Here is a 24,788-nt window from a genome sequence, read left to right on the forward strand (position 1 = left end):
TGTGTATATATGTATGTACATTCACGAATTCTTTTTTTAATTTTTAAGCAGCATATAGATGGTTCATTTATTTATATAAATAATATAAATAGTAGGTATGCGAGTGAATACAACAATAAGTAAATAAATTTTATATATTTGAATCTGGTCTCTTTTTATCTTTTTTATAAAATTATATGTTCATTATATACAAACTATAAAGTATATATATATCGTTTTTAGTTTCTTTTTTCTTTAATATTTTTAATTTATAAGAATAAGTTCCTTCTTCATTGCAGATATTAAGTTTCAGGATCTGAAAGAATTTGCATTTATATCAGATCAATGAAGATTTACATATGTTTTCTTTTTTGTTATTAGTTTTTATTTAAGAAAACAATGATAAAAAATTAATTTTTGATTAGTTGCATGATTTGTGATTTATTTTGAATAGGAAAATATATAAAATCTCTACACAAGATATTCCAAAATTCGAGACTCAAAATAATATAGCAAGATAGTTCTCGAAAAATTAAGTAAAAAAGTTATTTGTTTTTTTATTTGAAGCAGTATTTTTTGAAATATAATAAAGGTTTATAAATATGACCAATTACAAGTTAAGGCTACTCTGGTGAAAGATTTTCTCATAATTTTTATACGAATGGGAACATTTTTCAGAAATACTCAGAAATATTCGGAAAGTTTATATTTTCTCAGAACTTCTCATACAAGTAAAATTTTTCATCCCATAATTTTTAAAAAATATTTTAAAATTTTTTAGATTTTGTAACATTTCATCAGAAATTATACTTACAAAAAAATCTTAAAAATCTTATGATATTTCATAGTTAACATATATGAAAAATTCTGAGAAAAGATGTAGATTTTCTGAGAAATGTTCCAGTTCGTATAAAAAATGTAAGAAGTTCTAAAATTATAGAGAAATTTTGAAAAATTATATAGAAATTATAAAAAATTATATGAAAAAAATTTTGTCTGAGAAAAATTTTCACCAGGTCTACTTAATGCTACAAGTGCTTCGAAGCTTTTGATTGACCAATCAAAAAATGCTTTCAAGCATTTATAATGCTAAATAAACTCGCACCCTATGTATTTTAGATGGCCGCATGTTCATGTCTCGCGTGTGCCGTATTATTAGTAGATGAGTGCGTTCTTCAGCATGTTCACTTATACTCATCGCCTAAACATAGTATATAATTGGCCATATTAAAACTCTTATATTTTAGAAAATATTGTTTAAAATAAAAATTTGCAAATAACTTTTTTTACTTAATTTTTCGAAAAATTTTTTGCTACTATTTCGAGTTTTGCAACATCCTGTATAATGATATTTATAACTTATATATCGATTAATATTTTGTGATAATTAATAATAATTTATACCTGAACTTTCTTTTCGTTTGCGCTTCTTATTGAAGATTTTCAACCATTTTGAATTTCTCTTTGTATCTGTTTGTTGATTTTTGTTCAGTACTTTTGGCATAGAAGAAACAGTATTATTAGAATTCAATACATCTGACTTTCTCGAATCTTGTGGCAATTTTTCTCGTACGGTAATAGTACTGATATTTTTAATATTTACTACAAAATAAAATATAACAATTTATAGAAAATTTCTCACATTCACAATGAAAAATATTACATCAAATAAAAAATAAAATGTGTGTGTGCGCGTGCGCGGTTAAAATAATTATTTTTTTTATTATAATATATTTTATATCTCATCTTATTTTTCTACACATGTATTATTTCTATTAGGAATTTATTGAGGAAACTTTTACTTTACAATTAAGTATGTAAAATATAATATTCCTACTTAAAGAAGAAAATTACTTACTGATCTTATAAGGCTTCTGTTTTTTACCTGTAGCAAAAATACAAGATGTTGTACCCACTTCTTTGCATACAATTCTATATTTATTTTCATTGAGTTTTATCGATTTATCTTTTAATGTCAGTACTTGACCTTGCAAGTTGCTTTGCAGTACCTACAAAATAATTTAAAGATTAACTTTGACAGATCTAAAAAAAAAAATTTTTATGAAATCATATTAGGTGTTGGAATTAATTCGTAGCGTTTTTAATGAAAGAATGTTATTTATTTCACATGAGCATTAAAAAATACATTAATGAAAGTACTTCCCATCATTTGTAAAACGCTACGAATTAATTCCAACACCTAATATTATTTTTATTCTTGTATTAAGCTAGCGTTTCCACTTTGAAAAATAAATTTATTTACTGCACAATCATATACGCAACTACTCAATTCAACTTTTTATTTTCACTGATTAATAGAAAATTAAAACTGAGACACTACCGTGTCTCCAGATCAAAGAATTAGAAATTTGTATTTATAGAGATGATTGACGATATATATATGGTACTTCTTTGTGATTTCTAAATCATGAATTAATAAATTTTTATTTTTAAAAAGTATACAGAATTTATATATAGGATGTATATGTATATATAAAATATGTGTGTGTGTGTGTGTGTATATACACATACATATATACATACATATATAGAAAAAACATATAATATACCTTGCTTGGAACATTTAAGATAAAAGCTTCTTCGTCTTCAGAAAGATCGGTTAATGTAAAACTTGCTGGTATTGTTTCCACAAACAAGTCTTGATCTTCGATTAGTTGTTGTAACTAAAAAAGGTAATAAGCGTTTTCTAGCAAGAACACAATGTAATACAGCAAATCATTTCATCCTTGTTTGATATTGGCAAACAAAGATATAATAATTCACTATACATTATATATTACACTTGCTAGAAATTTCCCTATATTAATTATAAGTTCTTAAATATTGCATTAAAAATTTCATTCTATGGGCATTAATTTAGTGCAAAATATGTCACTTTTTGTTGATAGCTTTAATTCATTTTTTAATTATTCTAAATGAATTCTAAAATTTATTCTATCTTGTTATATGTAAAAAGAATGTATTTCAATGTAGAGAAAGAAAAAGAAAGAAACTTTATATGATTTTTCTTAAAATATTTCAAGTCAAAAGAAATAATTCTGATATTATTTCGAGTTACTTACATTGCATGGTCTATATTGGCAAGAGCTATTAAGATGTGTGTTTGAACATTTGATTGATGCTTGTGTACTTTGCTTGTGTTCGGATTCATGTCTTGTCTTAAATTCAGTGCTTATTGCTTCTTCATTCTGATTACTTTTAGTACATATGTTCTCCTTATCTAACATAGATTGTTTGTGTTTTTGAAATTCATTGATAGATTTCTTACTGTTGCACGAAACATCACTATCAGAAACTCTTAACTGAAGACTTTCAATTAAGTTTTCTCGACTTTGGTTATCATTATGTACATTTTCACAATTTGGCGTTTCCTGTAATCGGTTTTTGTTTGTTGCAGATTGCAATGAATCATTATTCTCATATGTACAACTTATTAATGATTCAGTCTTTTCTATGTTTTCCTTCATATTCATTATATCTAATTTTACTTCTTCTATAGCTGATGTAGCCTCTTTGCGAATGCAAATATTTTCCCTACATGAAATGACTGTTTCGGTTTGTTTAGGAGCGCAGTTGATTTCATCATTGCTTAAGTTGTCGTCTTCATTGCAATAATTCATATTTGAACTGTCAATATGTTTTTGCGAAATTTTGGTGACATATTCGTCATCGCTTTCACTAGAATCGCTGTTTACTATTAAATTCAATCTTGCTTGCTGCTGAAGTCGCTTTTTAGTTTGAGGTGACATATAGTTCATATTATCCTCTTCATTATCAGTTTCCAATGTCATTGGTATTTCAATTTCTTCCTCATTTATCGTTGTTTCTTGCAAATTGTCAGTATTATGATCAACGACATCTGGACAATATATTAAAGTATTCTTTCTTATAGAAGGATTTTCATTGCTAATATTCGTATTATCAATTTTATCAAGTGTTTCTATATTACTCTTGACAACATCGTCTTCCTTATATATTAGCTTATATTTTTTGTTCAGAATTTCAGTACACGTAATTTTAGGTAATGAAGTTTGATGTTTTTGTGTATCATGTGTATCCATACAAGCTTCATCTTCTTGATTTATTAAATGCCTTTCTCCATTCTTATCAACTTCATTTAATTGGAAGAAATTATTTACTTCTTTCTCATCATTTGTTTGTCTATTATTTTCGTCTAAAATATTATTGTTAGATTTCGGATAAATATCTTTTATATGATTTTCCTTAGGAGATAACACTTGTTGTTTTTGAACATCGAGTGAGTTTTCTGATTTTACGAAATGCGTTCGATCTTCATGATTTATCGAACGAATTTCTGTGACATTACCAATCTGATTTAATTGAGGGAAATTTTTTATTTTTTCTTCAGAGAATTCTTTTTCTTCTTTGCTATTTTGTTTTCCTGAAACATTGTTTAAGATTTCAAATATATGTATATTCTTTGTACGATTCTTCTTACGAGAAAAAATCGGTTATTTTTAATCTCATGAATTTATATAAAATAATCTTACCTTTGTGATTAATTGAAGGAACCTCTACATCGACCTTTACATTATCTTCCTTTAATTGGAGAGATATATCTTTTTCTTCTTCAGCGGGAATTTTTACTATTCTATCATCTTCTTCCTCTTGAATAAGACTGCAAGGCTTCGAATGAGTTTTCTTCATACAATCTTGTTTAGGAGATAACAATTGTTGTTTTTGAATATCACTTGAATCATTCGCTTTTACAGAATTTTCATCTTTTTCATTTGTTTCTACATTCATATTAATTTGATTTAATTGGGGGGCATTTTTCATTTCTTCTTCTCCAGAAGGTGTCCTTTCTTCTTTGTTAATTTGTTCTCTTAAAATGTCATTAAAATGTGGATCCTTTACAACCTCTACACTATCTTCCATTGTTTCGAATACTTCGTCAATTTTTTTCAGTTCAAGAGAAGAAATAAAAATTTTCTTTGCGTTTTTTTCCATATTTTGATTCATTGGAATCTTATTAGATTTTTCGATCTTGACCAACTTATCTTGCGAATCTTCATCAATTCCAGAGTCTTTTTGTTGGTCCTGCAAAACATCTGATGACGAATCTTTATTAGGTATATTTGTTTGTATTTTCTTTAATGGTGTACTGTGGTATCGATCAAAATTTACGATATCTGGAAGTAACTGATCATAACTTAATTCATTTCCTATATTTTTATCTGTTATATCTTTACTATGATTCATGCAATCGGCTTTTTCTAGCGCTGGTATCAAGTTCCTTTTAACATCTTTTAACAATTTTGGTTTGTAATTTATATAAGCGTTACAATTCTTCGCATTTATTGAACTTTCGATTATTGCAGTTGATTTGTTGATGTTATCTTTTGATTTAACAAGGGAATTTAATTCATTATCAGCATTAGTACTATTTTCTAAACTTGTCGATTGAGGTAGAGATGAGTGATAATGTAAACCATGAGAATCAAGTTCAATATTTGATTCATTTATTGTTGCACTTTGATCTTTTTTATTTTGTAACTTTCTTTTACTCACAGGTTTTATTTTATTGGATATCGTATTATCTTTGGAACTTAATTTATTATCTATTGCATCAAAATCTTCGTGATTCTGTCTCACATATTTATTTCCAGATTTCATTATATTCGATGTCAAACCGATTTGAGAATCTAATTGTGGAGAAAGAGATTGCTTATTAGATTGAGCTCTCGAATGAATACAATCATTAATCTTCATATTTCTTTTATTATTCGAGATATTTGTATATGATCGTTTACGTGGTACACTATTATTCTTGTTTATAACTTCTTGCCAACCTGTATTAATACATTCCTCAGACACTACAGGATTCAATCGCGGTGATTTTCTCACTTGTACTCTTCTTTCTGTGCCTTTGTTTTTCTTCTTACGTATGACAGTTCTTCTGTTACAGCCTTTATAGTCCTCCTCGCTGACAGAAACATAATTCTGAAAATCTCTGGCTTTATATTTGGCTCGTTTTGATGAATTATATATAATATCATAATCAACATCACTGAGACTGCTACTATCACTAGTATCGGTGTCTTTTACTAAGTTTCGTGTGACATTTGTTTTCAGTTCTACATAATGCAGGTAATCTGTCACACTACAATGTTTCTTTATTTCAGTATTGAGTAGTTTTGTGCTCTTTCGTATTTTCCGTGATCGTCTAAATTTGTGTATCAGGGAATTCTCGAGCATTCTGTCCGTAACAGAATTGTCCGTGATTGTCCATGTGATGCTCTCGTGAGAACACATGGCTTACGTTTTTGTTTATATCTAAAAGCATAAAATAGCAAATATTAACGCATATATGACTTCTTCACTTGTTTGAAAGAAACTTGCTGTTGCATGTCTTTAGTGAAACACAGAAGGAATAATTTTAAACTGTTGCTTAATATTGTGAAAGGGATATTTTATTTTTTTTTTATTAATTTCTTATTTTATATTAATTTCTTACTTTATTTGTTATTTTATTAATTTTCTTAATTGCTTTTAATTGAAAGATTTGTTTTTTTTGTAACTAAACTGCGTATATACCTTATATACTTATATACTTAAAACGAAATAGGTATATATTTGACAAAAGTGAGAAAGAAAGTACTAATGCAGTTTAGTGCAGCATAAAAAAAAAATAAATTTTATAACTTGTTAAAAGATCATATCGATCGAATGCAAGCAGATGAAATCAAAATGTATTTCTCAAAATTCTCAATAATAATGAAATGACAAACTCAAATGAGAGACGCTACAGTATGTTGCTTCAAAAAGATAAATTCTTTGGAAAATAACTAATTGTAGCGTCTAAATAAGATCGCTTTTTCGAAAGATGAAAATAATAATTTTCTAATCTGAAAAACAGTTATTCTTTATAACCTTATTTCATTGATATTTTTACATCATCTCTACACAATTGCGATTCATACATAAATGGAATTTCATTGATAAAAATTTAAGTTCGCACAGGTAACACAACTCATTTATGCACTTTATTTGTGTTCAATCAGCATTCAACTTTAGATCACAAAACAAGACAAAAGTGAAAAGGTAAATTTTCATGAGCTGCTCTAACCGGCTGTTTCAGATTTCAGCGACAAAAAGGATCACGTGATCAAAATGGACGCTTGATATTCATTATTTGATTCTTTTATCGCTGAAACAGCCGGTTTGAATAGCTCGTGAAAATTTATCTGAAGGGATAACATGAAGGATGCATTCGTTTTAGTAGTAAGCGATTGGTTGGTAAGCGTAGTGGTTAGCGCAGAGAGTATCACTTAATCTTCGTTTAACACTCGGTGAGTAAGAATAAAATAATACTTCTGCGCTAACCACTGCGTATATGCAGTTGGACAGTGCTTCTTTCTAAATCTCTGCTCTCTCCGTCTATGGACTGTTCTTATTTTAAAACGATCTTAATCCGTTCTTATTTTAAAACGGTCTTAAATAATATCTTAAGATATTAATACAGTCCTCGGATTGACTTACGACATCTCAAGATGTATTTCTCAAGATTGTATTTAAGACAATCTTAAATATAAGAATCGAATAATAATATGAATACCGGCTTGTTTCGCATCATGAAATTGAATCTTTCCTTGTGCAAGGATAATAATACGAAATCTCGTCGCGTATTCAGATTTATGCTGTGCTGTCAACCATTGTCAACTTATAATCCCAGCAAACGAGAATGGATTAAAATGGAATTTTGTTCTATCCGAATGCGTATTATATATTAGGTGTTGGAATTAATTCGTAGCGTTTTTAATGAAAGAATGTTATTTATTTCACATGAGCATTAAAAAATACATTAATGAAAGTACTTCCCATCACTTGTAAAACGCTACGAATTAATTCCAACACCTAATATATAAATATCGAATACTTTTTTTGAATTTAATTGGATTCAATTGGATTGAAAAATTGCATTTCCTATTTATAAAATTTTGAATTGAACAATATTTACAATGTGTATGTTGTGCACAGAAAAAGCTAATATTATTATTTAGATTGAAAGGCAAGAGATATGCTCCATGCAATTCCTATAAATGAATAAAAATGCATTCAGGATTGAAAAACATTCATTTTAACATGAATCAATATTTCTGAAAATCTGAAGTTACATCCATTTCAATTCATTTCAATCCATTCTCGTTTGCTAGATACGAACGTGAATCAGACTTGGGTTCTGAATTGTGTATGAAGCGCATGGTGCATCATTTGTCATTATTGTTCACCGAATGATAAAAAAAGGATACAATGATACATGATAAGTTTTATACGTACTTTGAAATGCATCCTTGAAGGATGTTCAGTCCTTGACACAAAGAGCAACGATGAGGTATATGAAGGAGTGTTGAGAAAATTTCATTGCATATGTGCTTATATTAAAATTTATTTTAAATTATTGAAATTTTAATGATTGAAATAAAAACTCGGCCATTTTACGCATAAAAATCTAATATATAATTGACATTAAGTATTAACTTCGACATAGCACAGCAACAGGTAAGCAAATTGTTATCATTTTCTGTTATTTTACATTTGTTATTTTATTGAACATGGCATATCATTGCTATGCTATTACATGCCAATGCTACAATTTCAGTGTTCAGTTGGATTCAATTGGAAGTGTAAAAAAATTTTACAAAACAGGAAATAAATGTTTTACAGAATTAATCAATTTTATGTGTTTTACATTTATTCTTTTCAATAATATAAAATTACATTAATAACACGAGACGCGTATGTTACAATATTTCACAATGTAACATGTCTTCGACACATTTATGGGAAGCGATTAAAAGACCATCGTCTTGTTTATATTAAAACGTACAATCAAGTCGAGTCAATTGCAGACATGCCAGAGTACGGAAATACCGACAAATTTTATTTTAATTTAGTAGTGGCGAATCTACATTCTTGACAGTGTTTTAAAACTAATATTCCTCCAGAGAAAGATGCTTTTTAAAAAGAATTTGATTTGTAAATATGTAATTCAGTTATTAATAGAAAGAATACTTTACGCTTTTCGTTACTCGTTGGCATTATTTGACAAAATAAATTTTTGAAGTTAAAAAAGCTGGAAATTAAAAAAAAATAATACAATAGCACGCATCTGTATGTGTGCCAGAGAGAAGGCCTCGACATCTTTTTAAAGCTTGAACTATGTTAGCATATTGCTAGATTCGCTATTTGTAATCATCTTGACCGCTCCGCGAAGCCGAAATTTAATTATTTGATTATTATACTGAAACCTCATGCTATTCGCTTTAAAAAAAAACAAAAAAAAAACAAAAAAAAAAAGATCGAAGACTTCGCTTGAAAAAGCATTCGCGTGTATTCTATTATAACCGTTGTAATTGTAAATTAGATATATCTGGTATAAATAGTACGAGAACTATATTACAAAAATATACAGCGTCAGTAAAATGACGCCAGTTACATCCAAATTAAAACCATCTCAACAGTTATCTTATGTCTAGACTAATTACATAAATACATCTTATATACATCCTTCACGTACGATTCGTGTTAGTTGGTAGAAACAGTATTGCATACATGTGTAAACTCATTACTTTGAATAAAAAATACGGAAAATAATATATCGCGCGAGGGACAACTTCATTCCTCTTTGTATTTGATCAAAAAATTATGTTTATGCAATTTACTTTATGCCGTGTGTCAACATGACACTTTTAAATAAGGGTAACTAAACGGTTGATTATGAAGATCATAAGATATAGCCGGAAAGCGTTACAATTAAGTTAATCAGCATAATTCCGTTAACCAGACTTCTACACACAACTGAACTTGACACCTGAAAATTTAACAGCAATGTAGTAAATTCTGAGATGTGTGTGTGTGTGTGTGTGTGTGTGTGTGTGTGAAAATATTTTACTGATTTTTGCATATTTATAATTTATAATTGCATTAATAATTGTCTTTATGTTTTTACGATATAAAATTTTCAAGAGATTAATAAATATTGTACATTTGCAATTATTTTTAAAATGAAATTTTTAAAAACGTTCTTTCTTTAATTATATCGAAGATAATGTGTATTTTAACGAATACTCTTGAAATCACAACGTGTATGATCATACAATTATTTGACGAATTAAATGTTTGTACCATCATCACTGGAGTAGCAGTTATGGCAGTGGAGTTTATGATTTCGAACGCGCACGTCCGTTCCCATTAATCCATCGCCGAGACGCACATGGCATACGCAACACTTGAAGCACTCCATATGATAAAACAATCGTAGACTTTCGATTATCATCGCAGCGCCTCGACCTAAAGAATCATAAAGATATTTATAACGATGAAAGAATGTTTTAACTAACTTACTACATTACCTAATTCCTCCCCGCAATGTGAACATTTCTTCTTTCCACTCACGCTAAGCATTTTTTCTTGATTTCCACTGTTATTCGCGATTGGCGTATGTGTTTTTTGAGATTGTAGCGTATACTGTGGTGATTGATGTTGCACAGTCAAGTGTTCTTGAACTTGCTCTGGCCTGAAAAAAATATTCTTTTATAATTCGTAAAAAGCAAACTTTTGAAAAAAAAAAAGTCTAAATGAAAGTTCAAATATCAAATATAGAAGTGAAAAATAAAATATATTTTATTTTTTTATTAAAAAATTTTGTTTCGTTGTATATTATTATTTGTATATTATTATATAAAAAATATCAGTAGTTCGAAAAATTAATTTTTTCGTAAATCGCCGAATACTAATTAAATTTACCTTCGCCTTGTTAAAAGAGGTTTCTCCTGCGTTTTACTCTGTACCCTTTGTGTTAGAGTTTGTATGATAGAATCGGGTAGCGGTTTGCTGTCTGTCCGAATTGGAGCGTTATATGGTACGGAAGTGCCAGTTACATGCGGTTGAGATTTTCGCGCCGGTGATCGTTGATTTCTCTCATTAATCCTCCTTTGTTCCGCCTCCTGTTGAGAAATTAATTGAGATAGAACTTATCTCATGATACCTTATTAGATAAGATTTTGTTAGAAATTTAATAGAATACATGATAAACATTGGAATATAACTGAAAAATTAAATTTAATAAAATAAAAAATCTTATTTTAACTATAAATGATTTATTGAACAAATTTTATAATGGAGTTAATGTATCTCTTTAAAAATTATAGAATTATATAAAGAAAATAAATTTTACATAAATTTATACATAATGTATCAATTAATATAAAATGTAATAATACGCACTTGAATAAGCCAATGTTGATAGTTCACATCATTAGCTCCTCTAGGCACGTCACTTTTCCTTCGCTGGACCCACTGATCACCTTGAACAATTCGTGGACGCGGTACTGCACTTAATGCCTGTAAATAAAGAACCTATAGTCAGAGTCTGGCCACGATATAACTATGTTCGTGATTGACCCGACATTTTTCTTCAATTCGTTGCAGTTGTTTGAAATGTATTAGGTGTTGGAATTAATTCGTAGCGTTTTACAAGTGATGGGAAGTACTTTCATTAATGTATTTTTTAATGCTCATGTGAAATAAATAACATTCTTTCATTAAAAAACGCTACGAATTCCAACACCTAATATTTCATTATCTAGTCTTTTGACCATGGAATATTGCAAAAAAGTGTTGGCGCATTCAACCATTTTTACTCAGAAAGAAACTTAAATTACACAAATATTTATTATGTAAACATTTATTATGCAAAAATATGCAAAATCGAAAAAAAAGTTAGATTATATAAACTATATATTCATCGTATTTATATTCACTATGAAGCTTATAGAGCTGCTAAATTTCCAATTCCACAGTGCCACTCTAGAGTAAGTAAGAGTGAGATAGCGCATATCTTTCTCTCTCGCATAATTTTGAAAAAAAAATGCCGGATATTCTCGTGGCCAGACTCTGATTATAAGGTCTCTACCTGCAAGGTCTGTCTGGACATTTGCTGGCCAGTGTGATTTCCAAGTGTCGTTGTCGATGCGCTCTCGCGAATCGATGCGTCTACTTGTTGAGGAATCGAATCCGCGGATGGTATACGGCTATTCCTATATTCCCAATTAAATAAAAAAAAATTTAATATTAATTATCTTGTTATATATCCATTTTATTATTATCATATAAAAGTTTTACTTTAATCTAGACGTAATTTAGCTAACGTTTGTTGTGTAGTAAAAAGAAATGCAATAACACAGGTCTTTCTCTCTCTCTTTCTCTCTCTCATGTATTATTGTATTTACCTAATTGTAACATCTCTTTGTCTCTGATCTAGCATACGTGGTTTAGTAAGTGGAATTGGTGGTGGCGGTGGTCTCCTTCTTGGCGCATCTTGAAACTGCAAATTTGGCATTGAAGATCTGTAATTCACAGCAGGCGTATGATATTTGTATTGTTGCGTGCTTTTAATAGAGTTCTGTGCAACATCTTGCAAGGATTTCCACTGTTCTTGTAACTGTTCTGCTAACCTAAGCTGCTTCTGCTCGCGATAAGCCAAATTATTGCGTTGTCTCTTTAATTCTTCCTGTTCCAATTGTAGAAGTTCCCTTTCCACTCGTAGCACTTCCTAAAAAGACAACATACGATATTTTTATGATTTATTATCTTTACATGCATATTTAAAATATTATTAGACAAAAATGTTTCTATCGCGTTAATTCTAATTATACTCTCTTAAATAGAAGCAATTATTACTACTTAAAATACAATAACTCTAAATATTTTCATGAATAAATAAATACATTTAGTTCAAAACTTAATTAATTTTAATTGCTAGCTTTCGTGATTCTATGAACTTATGTTTTAGCAACTCTAACAAAATTAATTAATCTCTCTTATATATGATTAATTTATTCGTTTAACATATTACATACAAAGAGATCATATCGAAACAAGCTGATATTAATTAAGATATCTCGAAAGAAATTTAAAAGAGACAGAATAATAAGAGATTTAAAGAATTCATATACGAATACTTATGTAAAAGTTCTGTGCAAACAAGCGACTAAAACAGTGGTGAAGACAACTGTTGCCTTACCCCGGAAGGGAATTCATCTTCATTGCTGCTCAACCCAGCACCGACCAATGCCTTGTTCTGTGAATAATTAGCAATGATCCCTCTATCAATATTTACACTACACTATATATTGATTTGCACCATACTACTGAACAATCGAATCCTTCAGGCAATGTTGTAAATGTAACATGCAATTTTTTTTAATGTATAAATAATGGTAGTATGAACGGATCAAAAGATATCGACAAGAATCACAGCATTGCCCCAAGGATATTTTCAAGCTATCGGTTAAAAATGCGTGCCTCGGCTAGAAGAAATTTGTGCATAGCTTCGAGTTTCTTCTCGGAAAAAAAAAAAAAAAAAACAATTGACAGAAATGTCAAAGGAAGAACATATTTGAAAGATAATAAGTACCTTGTGTTCTAAATTTACCATCTACTTATAAAATCAGGCTCTTTTTCCTCGTTAGTTTCGCGTTCAAAAAATATAAAACTGAATCATTTGCCTTACCTCTTGCTCGCGAATTTGACTTTCCATCGTTCGGATGCGCATCTCCTCCTTACGACACGCATCAGCGACTCTCCGCTCTTTCTCCTCGATCTCGTTCTGCATCCTCAGTTGTTCCGACTGCGTCTCAAGCTCCTCGTCCTTTCGCTTGTCTCCGATGTACTTTGCTTCCTTTTCCGTCGTTCGCACCTGGATCTCCCGCTGTTTCGCTGTCTCATCGTGTTGCTGTTGCGATTGCTCGTGTGAGGAAGCATCTTCCTGCTTGCGTGCGTCGTCCCTCTTGCGAAATGCGTCCTCGTTGCAGCGCAATATCGCCTCTCTCTCCAGCTGCATCTTCTCCTCTTCGAGTTCGCGCAGTTTGTGGGCCAGTTTTTCTCCTAAGTCACTAATGGCATCACCAATGTATTTATTCGTCAGAATACGAATTAATTGTTCTTTTAACAAAAGTCCAGAAGACACTTGAAAAGCTGAATATTTTTAAAATTGTCTTTTGAATATTTTGTGCATTTTCTGAATTTTGTATTCACAAAAAAAAAATTACATGTAGAGACAACTTTATCTGTACCTGTTGTATTCGCGATTATCGCCGTATCGCCACTGTTCTTCTTTTTCGAGAACTTCAATAATCTCCCGCTCTTTTTTTGTAATTTCATCCTCCTCGGAAGAAGTCACACTGGCACCAAAAGGTTCGCTGCTCTGCCTGCTGTGCTGCGACATGTCGGGGCTAACAGGTTGTTTTGCCCAATCCTCGACGTGTCCTAATTCGACCCCGGAATCTCTTTCGTGGCTTGAATCTTGCTCGTAATTACTGTCGGTGTCATACGAGCGACGATGGAGTTGTTCGATGCGCTTCTCCTCAGCGAGAATCGCCGCCATATCCGGTGGTTTCGTCAGCGTTAACTCGGGTTCGAAATCTTCGTCGTTGACCTGCTGTTAATAAAATCGAAATTGACAATGTTTATCTTTAAATCTGTCAATTTAAACATGACTGATTATTTTTAAAACAATTGAGATGAATAGAAACGGCGGATCTTTGAGGATTCGTGCTTACCCCTTCAATACCGAGGAAATCTGAGCGTCTCGTGCGTAATTCTTTCTTGATTCTACGAGTGGAGTTTAATCTTTTGAGCGGCTCCGGCGGAGGATTATCATCGTCGCTGACGTCTACCGGAGGCGGCGGTGGTTTTTCCTTCGGTGGTTCCACGCTCGTTGGTGGACTCAGAAGGAAAGGCTGATCAGCGATTATTTCTTCATCATTGGACAGAGTTAACGGTAGAAACTATAAATAACAAAGGACATTTATATTGTGAATGTCGCTCAATGAATTGTTTCAGAAAATTATTGTACAGAGGGATTGTACAAAAGGGATTGAAATTTTAGTGTAATTTTAAACTAACTTGTTTAGAAATCGGTGACGTTGGATTCGGGGTATTCAGCGCGTCGACCAAACTAACTTCCTGCTTGGCTAAATTCAGGTTCGTCGGTCGTTCCAGCGGATGGTCGACTGTCGGTGTAGCGACCATGGCATTAGGTGCGTCGTGCATGTCGATGTCGACGTCGCACTTCTTCTTGACTACGTTCGTCGACGTCTCCGTCGTTTCTTGTTGCTTGTGTTCGACTGCCGGGACCACTGCTGGGCGGTTCGCAGCGGTGGTGGCTGCCTCCTCCTCTTGGTCCGCTTTCTCGATAACGATCCGTTCCTGAAGAGACGAGTCGTAGTGTAGCCGAGAGCGGAATATGTAAAATGCAATTTCGCGCAGATTTTGCAACGCTACATTCTATGCAAATCGATGGACGATGGTCTAGAGTAGAATTTCTCAAATATACGAAGATCGGAGACGCATGAATTCTGATTAAAAGGACAAGATCACTTTCTTTTGGTGGCTTCTTTTTGGTCGCGCTCATTAATGTTCAAAGATACAAATGCATTTTTCGGTTAATTAACGTCTCAAGAAAATATTTTACAAACTGGTTTTAATTAGGGTAATCATGATAGGGATAAACATTTTAATTAGGATAAAAAACTGGTAAACTGGTTTTAATTAGGATGATAGATATAAACACTGCGATATTATACGACGAAAAATTGTATAATTGAAAAAAAAAAAGTCGCGATTTATCTTTTAATTTCTAATTATTCCAATCGAATACTTAAAAAATATCTAGAAAATGTACCGTAATGTGTATCAAACTAGTAGTTAAGTATAAAAGTGATGTCATACAGTTAATGTAAGATAACTTATACAAGATCATTTTAAAAAACTGTAACGAGAAATCGCACTGCGACATTTAAATTGAGATTATGCTTTCGGAGATTTTTATGGCTCGTAACATCCGCGTTCGTGGATCCGATGATGCAATCGTTAAGTGACATAATATAATGCGTGTACTTTGATGCCATATTTCACCGCAATTGTGATCGGCATATCTTCCCAGCGTAACGGTTAGTTACACGAAAAAAAAAAAAACGTCAGGAGAATGTCTCGCGTGTACCAGATGTGAAATTCCTTTGTGGGAATACGCGGGCGCATTTTACCAGGTCGACGCATGTTACGTAATGATTATACGTCTGATGAGTCTCGCGGATCTCCGCAATCACGTGCGCTTTTCTTCGCGATTTGACGCGCCTTTATGAAGATGTATGGAGCTCATGTTACGATATCAACAGACTCGAGAAGCACTGATTTCGGGTAATGACTCGAATAACGACGATTTACGAGAGAGAGAGAGAGAGATTCAAGATTTCTTGTATCTCTTGCAGATCTCGTCACAATCGTGACAAGATCAATTTCGTGAAAGATTGATCTCATCTCATCGTAGATTATCTGAATAAAACCTATTCATTTATCATATTATAATCTTAATTATTAAATGCAGATCGTTGCAAAATCTTCGTGTATAGCGTTAATTGTAATTATAAAATATTTTAACATAAATATATTGCAAAAAAAATTGTAATTTGCTGGTTGGCGATGCGTGATCAGTAAAGCATCGTCGAACAGAAGCTTGTAAATTGTGTTAAAATAGTGTCAATATCTTCCATGCACTGTGTAACGCCTTTGATTAGAAGAAATTATGAGGCATTAAGATCATAAGCGATTGAAAAGAAAGAAGCTCCAAAGGTGCAAATAAAGAATAAAATACTAATTAAATATCTCTGAAAATTAAATACAGAAGAATTGTGTAAAAATTAATTAAGATCAATCAAATATTAACATATCAGTATAGAACTAATATTCGAAATAAATTTAATTCTCTACAACTCTTTTCATTCCCACTCTGTTTCTCAAAGCAAATTAAAAAAAAAAAAAAAAAAAAAAAAAAGAAAAAAAAAAAAAAAAAAAAAAAAAAAAAAAAGAAAAAGAAAATCATTGTAACTTCTATGTAACTTCTAGATAATATCATCATAAGCTAATAGCTTATTCAATACTCTTTCTCGTTTCAAAAGCGAATACACGAGTGAGCGTTCTTAAGCCGTCAGAAAGCCTACAAGTGCCAAGTCAATCGAAGCAACTCGATCACGCGATCTCTTCAAACACTACACGGCAAAATTAAAAAAAAAAACTCACACATTCACTAATAACTCACACATTCACGCCTAACCGTTCGGTAGTACCTCTTACCTCACGAGTTATACTCATAAATCGCATGCAGGTGACGAGCACACGGGGAGGGAAAAACTACGTTCACTTTCTCAAGTTGCAAGCGGATCGTGCACACGCCTCGAAAATCGCACAGCCACTAGAGATCACCGTGATGTCAGGTGTTGTCAGACTGATTAAAGCCGGCTGTGAGCGCGCAAACGGCGCGATAAGGTCTCTTTCGGCGATCGAGGGAGAAAGAGAGAGATAAGAGGGATATCTAGCCTCCGCTATCGAGGCACAAGTTTTTCGATGGAGTGCAAAGTGCGACGTGGAATTCACCAACCAAATATGTACAATCGTCCGTTTCTAAGTGAGACTGATAAAGAAGGGACTTGATCAGGGCCTACCTTGTCCTCTATTTGTCTGTGAACAAATCAGGCGCGTGTCTGACGTGTTGTTTTGATAAACGACAGTGGAGATAAAAACAAAATAGAAAGTATCGATGATATCGACCTCTTAATGTTATTTTTATTTTAGGCTATTGAAACCGTTTAGAGACTGATTTCGAATTACTGTTTCAATAAAATTAATCCCCCAGCATCACCTCCGAAATTTTCGATCGTAGTTTACACTCTGGATCGTTGAGGGAAACAGCATATATTTTTGATGGTTCTAGACTACATAAAAATCTGAAAAAAAATTCTTGTACTTTGTGAAATCTTTATAACAATAAGTTTTTACTATAATAAAAACTGGACTATATTTTATTTATTTTTTACATGTTGAAATTTGAATAAGAATTTTGAGAAAATGTGATATCGACTGTGACCTTAAAAGATACAAAGTGATGCTGGAGAATTAATGTCTATATAATTAGCGTTTCTTTTTCCTCTTACTATTCCTTTTATTGCTACTAATCGCAAGACAAGACATAGAGAAAATTGAATAATATCTCTTTGAAGATTTTCGAAGGTAGGCCCTGAACCCGAACGGGGCTATCCGTACAGACATGCGTGTCTCGTGAAATTGCCATTCGTTCTGGAGTCTACTAAAAAAAAAAAAGAAAGGAAAAAAAGAAGCCGTTCGTCGACACGGTGTCCCACACGGGGGCTAACACACAGCTCAAGCAAATCGCTGCTTGCTCGAAGCAATCAAGAGTATATGACGTCTTACCTCTTCGGTGTATCGAGGAGACTGAGACGCGTAGAAAGAAAGCGATCGCGCGCCAACAAACGAGCGACAATCGTTGATGGAAATACCGTTGATGGCGGCGATGTAGAGTCACGTGGTTGCTTTTTTTTTTACAGTCGGCACGAATGGTTCTTTATTAATAATTAACTGACACCGCGACTGATCCTTGACTCCGCGCGTCACACGGCTGATATATCCATCGTACTTTGAACTGTTATTAAAAGAGCGTATTTATGCGCCCTGTTAATCATGGAGATGAACTGCGTCAAGATTTGCGATGACAAGCTGTTTACGTTATTCAACGTCTTGACGAATCTCGTTAATAATTCGTCAAAATTCATCGTCATAAATGAATCAATTAATTTGTTGAATTTCGATGAATTTGCAATTTACAGGTGCAAATTCTTTCAATCAATTCGAAATTTTTCTTTGATAATAACTATGTAATGAATTGTAAAATTAAAAAAAAAAAAAAAAAAAGAAATTAAAAAGCAAGATAAAGCTTTACTATTCCGCACGATAAGACTCATGTCATAAATGCAAGAGAAAATAATACGACATAGCGAGTTTTGTTTGCCAATGTATCTTATATTTCATCGTTGTTCGTTCTTTCTCGGTCGACCGCTTATAATCCATGACAATTAATCATAATCGCGCGTCAAGTGTCGGCGAGTTCTTTCAAAATTTGCTCGGAGCATCGCAAGTGAAGTTAATTAAAGTGTTACTTGGAGAACGCGATATCGCCGATATTCTAATCGACGTGCTCGACTTAATGCACGATCGTAATTAAGATGAGGAGCGATTGAACGTGTTATCACAATGGTTTATTCCCGCTTACAGTCGATATCGGCGGTCAACTTTAATCGACCATTTGTTCGCAGCTTTCGCTGTAATCGCGGAGGAGATAAAGTTAAACTGCCGATTAAAGTCAATTAATGCCGAGATCGGCCGTTACGTTTTTCCTTAGACGGTGTATTTGATAGCGCTTAGGCTGCCTGCTGTTACGTTACAGACATAATACCGCAATTGTGAACTCTATTACAAGTCGTTGCGCCGTATATTATAACGCGTAGCAGCAGTTTCACGGTAGAGTTTCTGCCGATCTACAAGTCTACATAATTCGTATAACCGAAGATTATCTTATATTCGCACCTGCGTCGCGCCTATTTACATGACTAGCGTCGTACGTAGCCTAAGTTTATGTAACTTCGCATTTACTGAGCGTAGAGACGACAGCGATTCGTTAAGACTAAAATCCTTAAAATAAAATCTCTCCTTCGGAGGAGCCCTCGAGTCTCGAAGAGCTGGGAGCGGAACTTTCGAACCGGGTGACTTCTACGAAAAAGTGTAAACGTTAAGCGAAGAAGAATCACACAACTGTTCAGCTAACGTGGAACGTATGTCTTCGACCTGTTCGATCCGTTGGCTGATAAACAACGTAGTTTGTACGCGGATAAGGTCGAAACGATGACGGAGTTGCTCCTGGAACCCTCGTTCTCTCAGCGTTTCACACCCTCGACACACCCTCGCATTCCTCGCGCCCGACGAGACGGTGGCTCTACGTACAAGATCTAGTATGGCTTGTCTAGAGGCTGATAAAAAGAGGAGGACACTGCGCGGTTGTTATTGTCAGATCAGAAAAGATGGTCCTCGCGTCTTTAGGAATTTTTCGAGGCGTTGCCGGATTGCTGATCGCTTCTAACCTCGGTGACGGGGGTTGTCCTCTTGTCCACCGTGTTGACGCGGTTCACTGTGATGAACGGCGTCACCGGCGGCGTCATGGGTGCCTTGCCCTGAGGTACCACCACCTTCTCGCACACCTCCACCACGGTGCGACGTCGTTCCGCAGGCAATAGCGCATCGTCGTGGCGTCGCGTACTCGCTGCGGGTAATCTCGACGAAGGTGAAAGTTCCGCTGAACTCGTTTGCGGGGACACAGGTGAGGAGGTTTCGACAGTCGTCGTTTCGGACGTTCTCCGAATCGAACAGGGAGATTGACTAGTCGAGGATTTGTTATTCGCGTTGTGCGCCTTCGAGGGCGAAGATTTTGGAACGAGCGAGGTCAAGACAGAGTCGGGACTCGTTGGTGAAGACTTAGTGGTTTTGCGAGAGAGAGGGGTGGGAATCTTGGACGTGGTACGGCAGGTCGCGGGTTTGGAAATCGGACTGGCTTCAGGAGAGAGGCTAGTCGGGATCGTCGTCGCTCTGACGGAGGGAAAGGACAATTGGTATGTCTCTGCGGCGGGGATGGTTTCTAAACACGGCTGAGGTTGAGGGAGATTGGAGAGATGTTCCTTGGGCGGGTTCTGTCGCTTTGCCTGGCCAATAAATTTCGGTCTCGCTTGCTCGATAGAGATTTTCAGACTGGCCGATACTATGGACTCGTTGGGACTTAGTTCAGAATCTGTCTTGAACTCGGCCACGTCTTTGCCGAACGCTCGTAGTTTCGAAAGGCTTTCGGGGATTGTCATCTCTCGCGGAGATATTTTGGGACTCGGATGGGTGATTGCGCGAGGCACAGAAATATGCGAACGAAGTGTATTAGAATTAGTAATGGCCTCTATGCGCGCCTGCGACTGTGACTTGTTAGTCGATAGTTCCCCAGAAGTGTCAGCAGTACCCTACAGAATCAGAGAGTTACCCGATATGTAGTTGTCCGAAACCCAAAACCAAAAAGAAAAAAGGAATTGTGTAAAGGAAACAGTAAAATAGTGCTCATTCTGATTTTTCAGGTGTGAATAGGCGCCAGAAAAAATGTAGCTAATAATGAAATTATTTTTTCTTGAATACGGGTGTCAGTTTCGAGTTTTCTAATTTAAGTTACTTATGCATATTTTCACCAACGTAGATTAACTTTAATCTCGGTTCAACTTACTCTTCGTTTTTTTTCTAATCTTTAGAATTAAAAAAAAACGAAGAGTAAGTTGAACTAAGATTAAAGTTAATCTATATTGGAAACGGGCATTAGAGATCTAAAATGAAAATCTGTGAAGATATGAATTGTTTCTCATCAAATAGAACTTTATCAAAATTTATATAATAAAAATACAATAAAAATAATAAAAATACAATCTTAAAAGTTTCAATAATTTCTCTTACCTTGTTCACTGCTACTGCCTCCCGGTGGCTGGTGAACTGTGAGCGAATAGTCGCGGTGTCATTCGGCGCTTCCACTATCATACCCGATGCTAATGCGTCCTCCTGGATGACGGACATAGTCTTGATCCTCTCTTCGACTTCTCTTCGTTCGACGATCGTACCACTGGTGTGTTGCACAATCTCTTCATCGATCGGCTCATCTGCCTGGCTGACCGAGCAACTTACGTCTGCGGTGTGAATACCCGAATCCTCGCGGTCCGTGTCGTTCAAGAGTTCTGCGGACGACGACGAAGCGGGATATTGACGTCCATAATCGAGCTCTTCGAGGCTTTGCACACGCTCGAATGTGTCTGGGCCGCTGGACGCGTCCGCGTCCAGGGAGTCCAGACTTCTGTGGAAGACGGCTCGTGGTACACGATATTCCGAGTCGGGCGACGAACTCCTCTCGCTGGGTGTCGATGTGTCGACTCTATTCTCCTGATCACGGAAACAAAGCGGATGCTTGCCGACGTGTGTGGGTTCTCGTTTCTCCGTCGTGTCTTTGCTCCTGGCTACGTCCAGTGCACTAAGACGATCCTTTATTGTCCTGGCGGTGAATTCACCATTGTGCGAACGCGACTCATTCGTCGTGGTCGGCACCGAAGATTCGTCGCTGCTACTGTACTTCTCCAAGGTGGACAATCTTTCCCTGAGAGGCCTCACCGTTTCCAGATCTTCCGTGCTGAGCTTGCGATGAACGGAACTCTTGCTCTCACGTTCCGAAGCTTGTTTTTCTAAATGAGTGAGCCTCTCTCGGATAGAGCTCATGTCGCCGGACAATCGATTGAGGGTCTTATTAGTGGCTTTGTCACCGTTCTCCGTTTCATACTTCTGTCTCTCGAGACTCGATAGCCTCTCTTTGATCGATTTCGTGCCGGTGAAATCACCGGATAACCTGTTGTTTGCTTTGCTGTCGCTGCTCTTCTGCGACGCCTTCTCGAACACTTCACGTCGCTTCAATATATCCACCTTTACCATTGACAGCGGGGACTTACTACTCTCATCATTCAAGTTTGTCTTTGAACCGTTCAGCGATGATTTTGCCGTGTCTAACTTGGAGTCGATTCCAGTCAAGGATCTTCGCGGTATGTTTTGCGACACTCTCGACACGTAACCACGAATGGCACCTTCATACGTATATTCTTCCGGTTCGGGCGAACTCGTTGTCGCGGTAGTACCCGAATCGTATTCCTGATTGTGATTCAGATTGCCATGAAAACCACCACCAAACGTTTTTCTCGCGGTAGACGTCGTTGTTATCGGTACGGTCGTCGTTGCCGTTGTTGTCATCGGTGTTATTATCGATTCTATTGTCTTACTAGTATCAGCTGTTGTCGTTGTCGTTGCCGTTGCTACTGATGCGATCGTTGCTGTTACTGATGTAGTCGCGATTGTTGCCGCTGTCGTCGTCAATGTTGCGATGCTCGTCGTCATGGATGAGGCCACATCGATGGTGTTATCGACATCCGAATGACTCTTCTCGATCTCGCTATCCCTATCGCTCTACAATTTGAAAAACATAATATTATCGAACAATGTATATTCTCGTAAGGATATTATTTTTAAAAATTTTTCATAGTAAAAAAAGGTTCGCTTTAATATTTAATTATTATTCTCTTCTTGTCGATTTAATAGATATTAATTTATAAAAATTACTATTGATTGCGCGACGAATAGCTTGGGACTAAATAAATGTTTGCAAGTAACACTTAATGTAAACAAATGTAAAAATAGAGCGGTCATGGCCATACGATTAATACGGTTTGATCATTGCAGGGCGGTAAGTTTTGAATTCGCGAACCGACAATTCTTGCACGGATTTATTCGTAATAGAAAAGATAAAATAAAATGCAAATCAAAATTTTGTGATTAACGACGATTCTTATTAATTTGCCTTAAAAAATGTAAAAAAAGATATATTTATACATAAATTAATAATTAAAAAAAATTTTTTTGTTATAGAATTTATATCAATAGATTTAATCGGAATCGGAATTAATGTTCTTTTCAATAAAAGCGAGTCGACGCGACGCAAGGCGTATATTACGCACGTGTTTGAATAAATGCGTACCAAAACACTATGTGTGTCGTCATGCGTATCGCCGCTGACCGAGCTCTTGCCGCTGCTCGTACCGATCCCGAGGTCGCTGAGATCATTCGCATCCTCGTCGTTGTACATAGCCAAGCTGATGCTCAGCTTACGACCCCTGTTACCGCGCTCCTCCATCATCTCCGAGAAGGTTTTGTTCTTACGACGCAGACGGTCGTGTTCCTCCAATTCGAGTTTCTTCACTTCCACCACTCGCTCGATTATGTGTTCCTGCCGCTTCCTCCGACTACTCTTCCAATTATCCAAATTCTGTGGAAGAAATGTCACCTTTCATTATTAAGAAAACCATATAATGTAATAACTTTTACGTAAAAACTTTTAAGTAAAATACATAATGATCTATAAAATATTTAATTAATTTTAATGAGAAATTTGACGTTTATAAATTTTGATGATACTTCATTCGATTATTAATGATTTTAAACTTTAATATTGATAAAATAAGTAATACATTAAATAATTTTGTAATGATATATTAATTGGCTTTAATATTTTATCTCAATTAAAATAGATTTATAAAAAAGAGCAAACTTCAATAATTTTTTTTTATACAAGAACGTTTTTCCATCTAATTGTAAGATATGAATTTAAATAATTTATATAATTGATAAATTATAGAATTAAAGTCAAAATTTTTTTTATCGAATGTAAGTATTCGTATAAGTTGTTGAACCTGTAATACTTCTTTTTTTTATTAATAAGATGATGACTTTGAAGTTACTCACTGATTGCCAGTCCTCGGGATCATCGCGGACTTCCTGTTTGATTTTCTTCACCTCTTGGACTTTTTGTAATTGCTCCTGTGCCGTTCGATAAAGTGAACATGGTCCGACTTTGACGAATTGTAAAGGATTAGTCGCTTGTTTGGGAGGTGTTTTCAAAGTCGTTTTCAATTTCGGTGGTTCATGTGTTAGCTGTAAAAAAAAAGACCATATGCAATATATTTCTTCTCATGTATTTCATACATCATTAAACAATTTGGAAAATTCACAAAACAAAACGTAAATAAAGATGATAATCTGAATCAAACATTTAGGGATTAAAATGAAATGATTTGTAATTTTCTGAATAAACAAGCGTTTCAAAATGTCGCAGATTTTAATTTAATAAATAAAAAAATCTGTTTTGAAACCGTAGAATTTTCTCTTTTTAGGAAATTATATATCTTTAACTCATTCTTATCATTTATTTGTATTTTATATTTGATTTTTGTTTTGAATTAGAATCACTT

General features: G+C 34.3%; 2 protein-coding genes across 7 annotated transcripts in view; both read right to left on the reverse strand.

Annotated features, from left to right (window-relative positions):
* Positions 1-118: 118 nt before the first annotated feature.
* On the reverse strand, positions 119-8,544 carry LOC105152491 (uncharacterized). Of its 3 annotated transcripts, none has more exons than XM_011066826.2 (7): positions 6,895-7,783; positions 4,512-6,297; positions 3,063-4,402; positions 2,550-2,663; positions 1,838-1,988; positions 1,384-1,581; positions 119-295 (listed from the first exon to the last, which is right to left on the reverse strand). In XM_011066826.2, the coding sequence occupies exons 2-7, from the start codon at positions 6,274-6,276 to the stop codon at positions 282-284; spliced, it is 3,582 nt and encodes a 1,193-aa protein (XP_011065128.2). In that variant the 5' UTR covers positions 6,277-6,297; positions 6,895-7,783; the 3' UTR covers positions 119-281. The 3 variants fall into 3 exon arrangements, with proteins under 3 accessions (XP_011065128.2, XP_087261495.1, XP_087261494.1); XM_087405369.1 differs by having other exon boundaries at positions 216-1,180; positions 7,091-8,544; XM_087405368.1 differs by having other exon boundaries at positions 216-1,180; positions 6,895-7,802.
* A 150-nt stretch (positions 8,545-8,694) lies between these two features.
* smash (smallish) overlaps positions 8,695-24,788 on the reverse strand; it is a 69,370-nt gene continuing 53,276 nt past the window's right edge. Inside the window, exons 3-19 of one of the 4 annotated variants that reach the window (XM_087405366.1) lie at positions 24,283-24,471; positions 23,519-23,806; positions 21,409-22,950; positions 20,013-20,930; positions 14,932-15,234; positions 14,586-14,813; positions 14,100-14,464; positions 13,538-13,919; positions 13,049-13,105; positions 12,480-12,577; positions 12,255-12,371; positions 11,939-12,062; positions 11,251-11,367; positions 10,771-10,970; positions 10,377-10,540; positions 10,150-10,314; positions 8,695-9,835 (exon numbers count right to left, since the gene is read on the reverse strand). In XM_087405366.1, the coding sequence (XP_087261492.1) occupies positions 9,813-9,835; positions 10,150-10,314; positions 10,377-10,540; positions 10,771-10,970; positions 11,251-11,367; positions 11,939-12,062; positions 12,255-12,371; positions 12,480-12,577; positions 13,049-13,105; positions 13,538-13,919; positions 14,100-14,464; positions 14,586-14,813; positions 14,932-15,234; positions 20,013-20,930; positions 21,409-22,950; positions 23,519-23,806; positions 24,283-24,471 (5,280 nt within the window). In that variant the 3' untranslated portion in view covers positions 8,695-9,812. Of the gene's footprint in view, positions 9,836-10,149; positions 10,315-10,376; positions 10,541-10,770; positions 10,971-11,250; positions 11,368-11,938; positions 12,063-12,254; positions 12,578-13,048; positions 13,106-13,537; positions 13,920-14,099; positions 14,465-14,585; positions 14,814-14,931; positions 15,235-20,012; positions 20,931-21,408; positions 22,951-23,518; positions 23,807-24,282; positions 24,472-24,788 lie in introns of all 4 variants that reach the window. The other 3 variants (XM_087405365.1, XM_011066825.2, XM_087405367.1) reach the window with 3 other exon arrangements.

The sequence above is a fragment of the Acromyrmex echinatior genome, chromosome 4 (genome assembly GCF_024713525.1).
Source record: "Acromyrmex echinatior isolate Ae372 chromosome 4, ASM2471352v2, whole genome shotgun sequence".
Taxonomy (NCBI): domain Eukaryota; kingdom Metazoa; phylum Arthropoda; class Insecta; order Hymenoptera; family Formicidae; genus Acromyrmex; species Acromyrmex echinatior.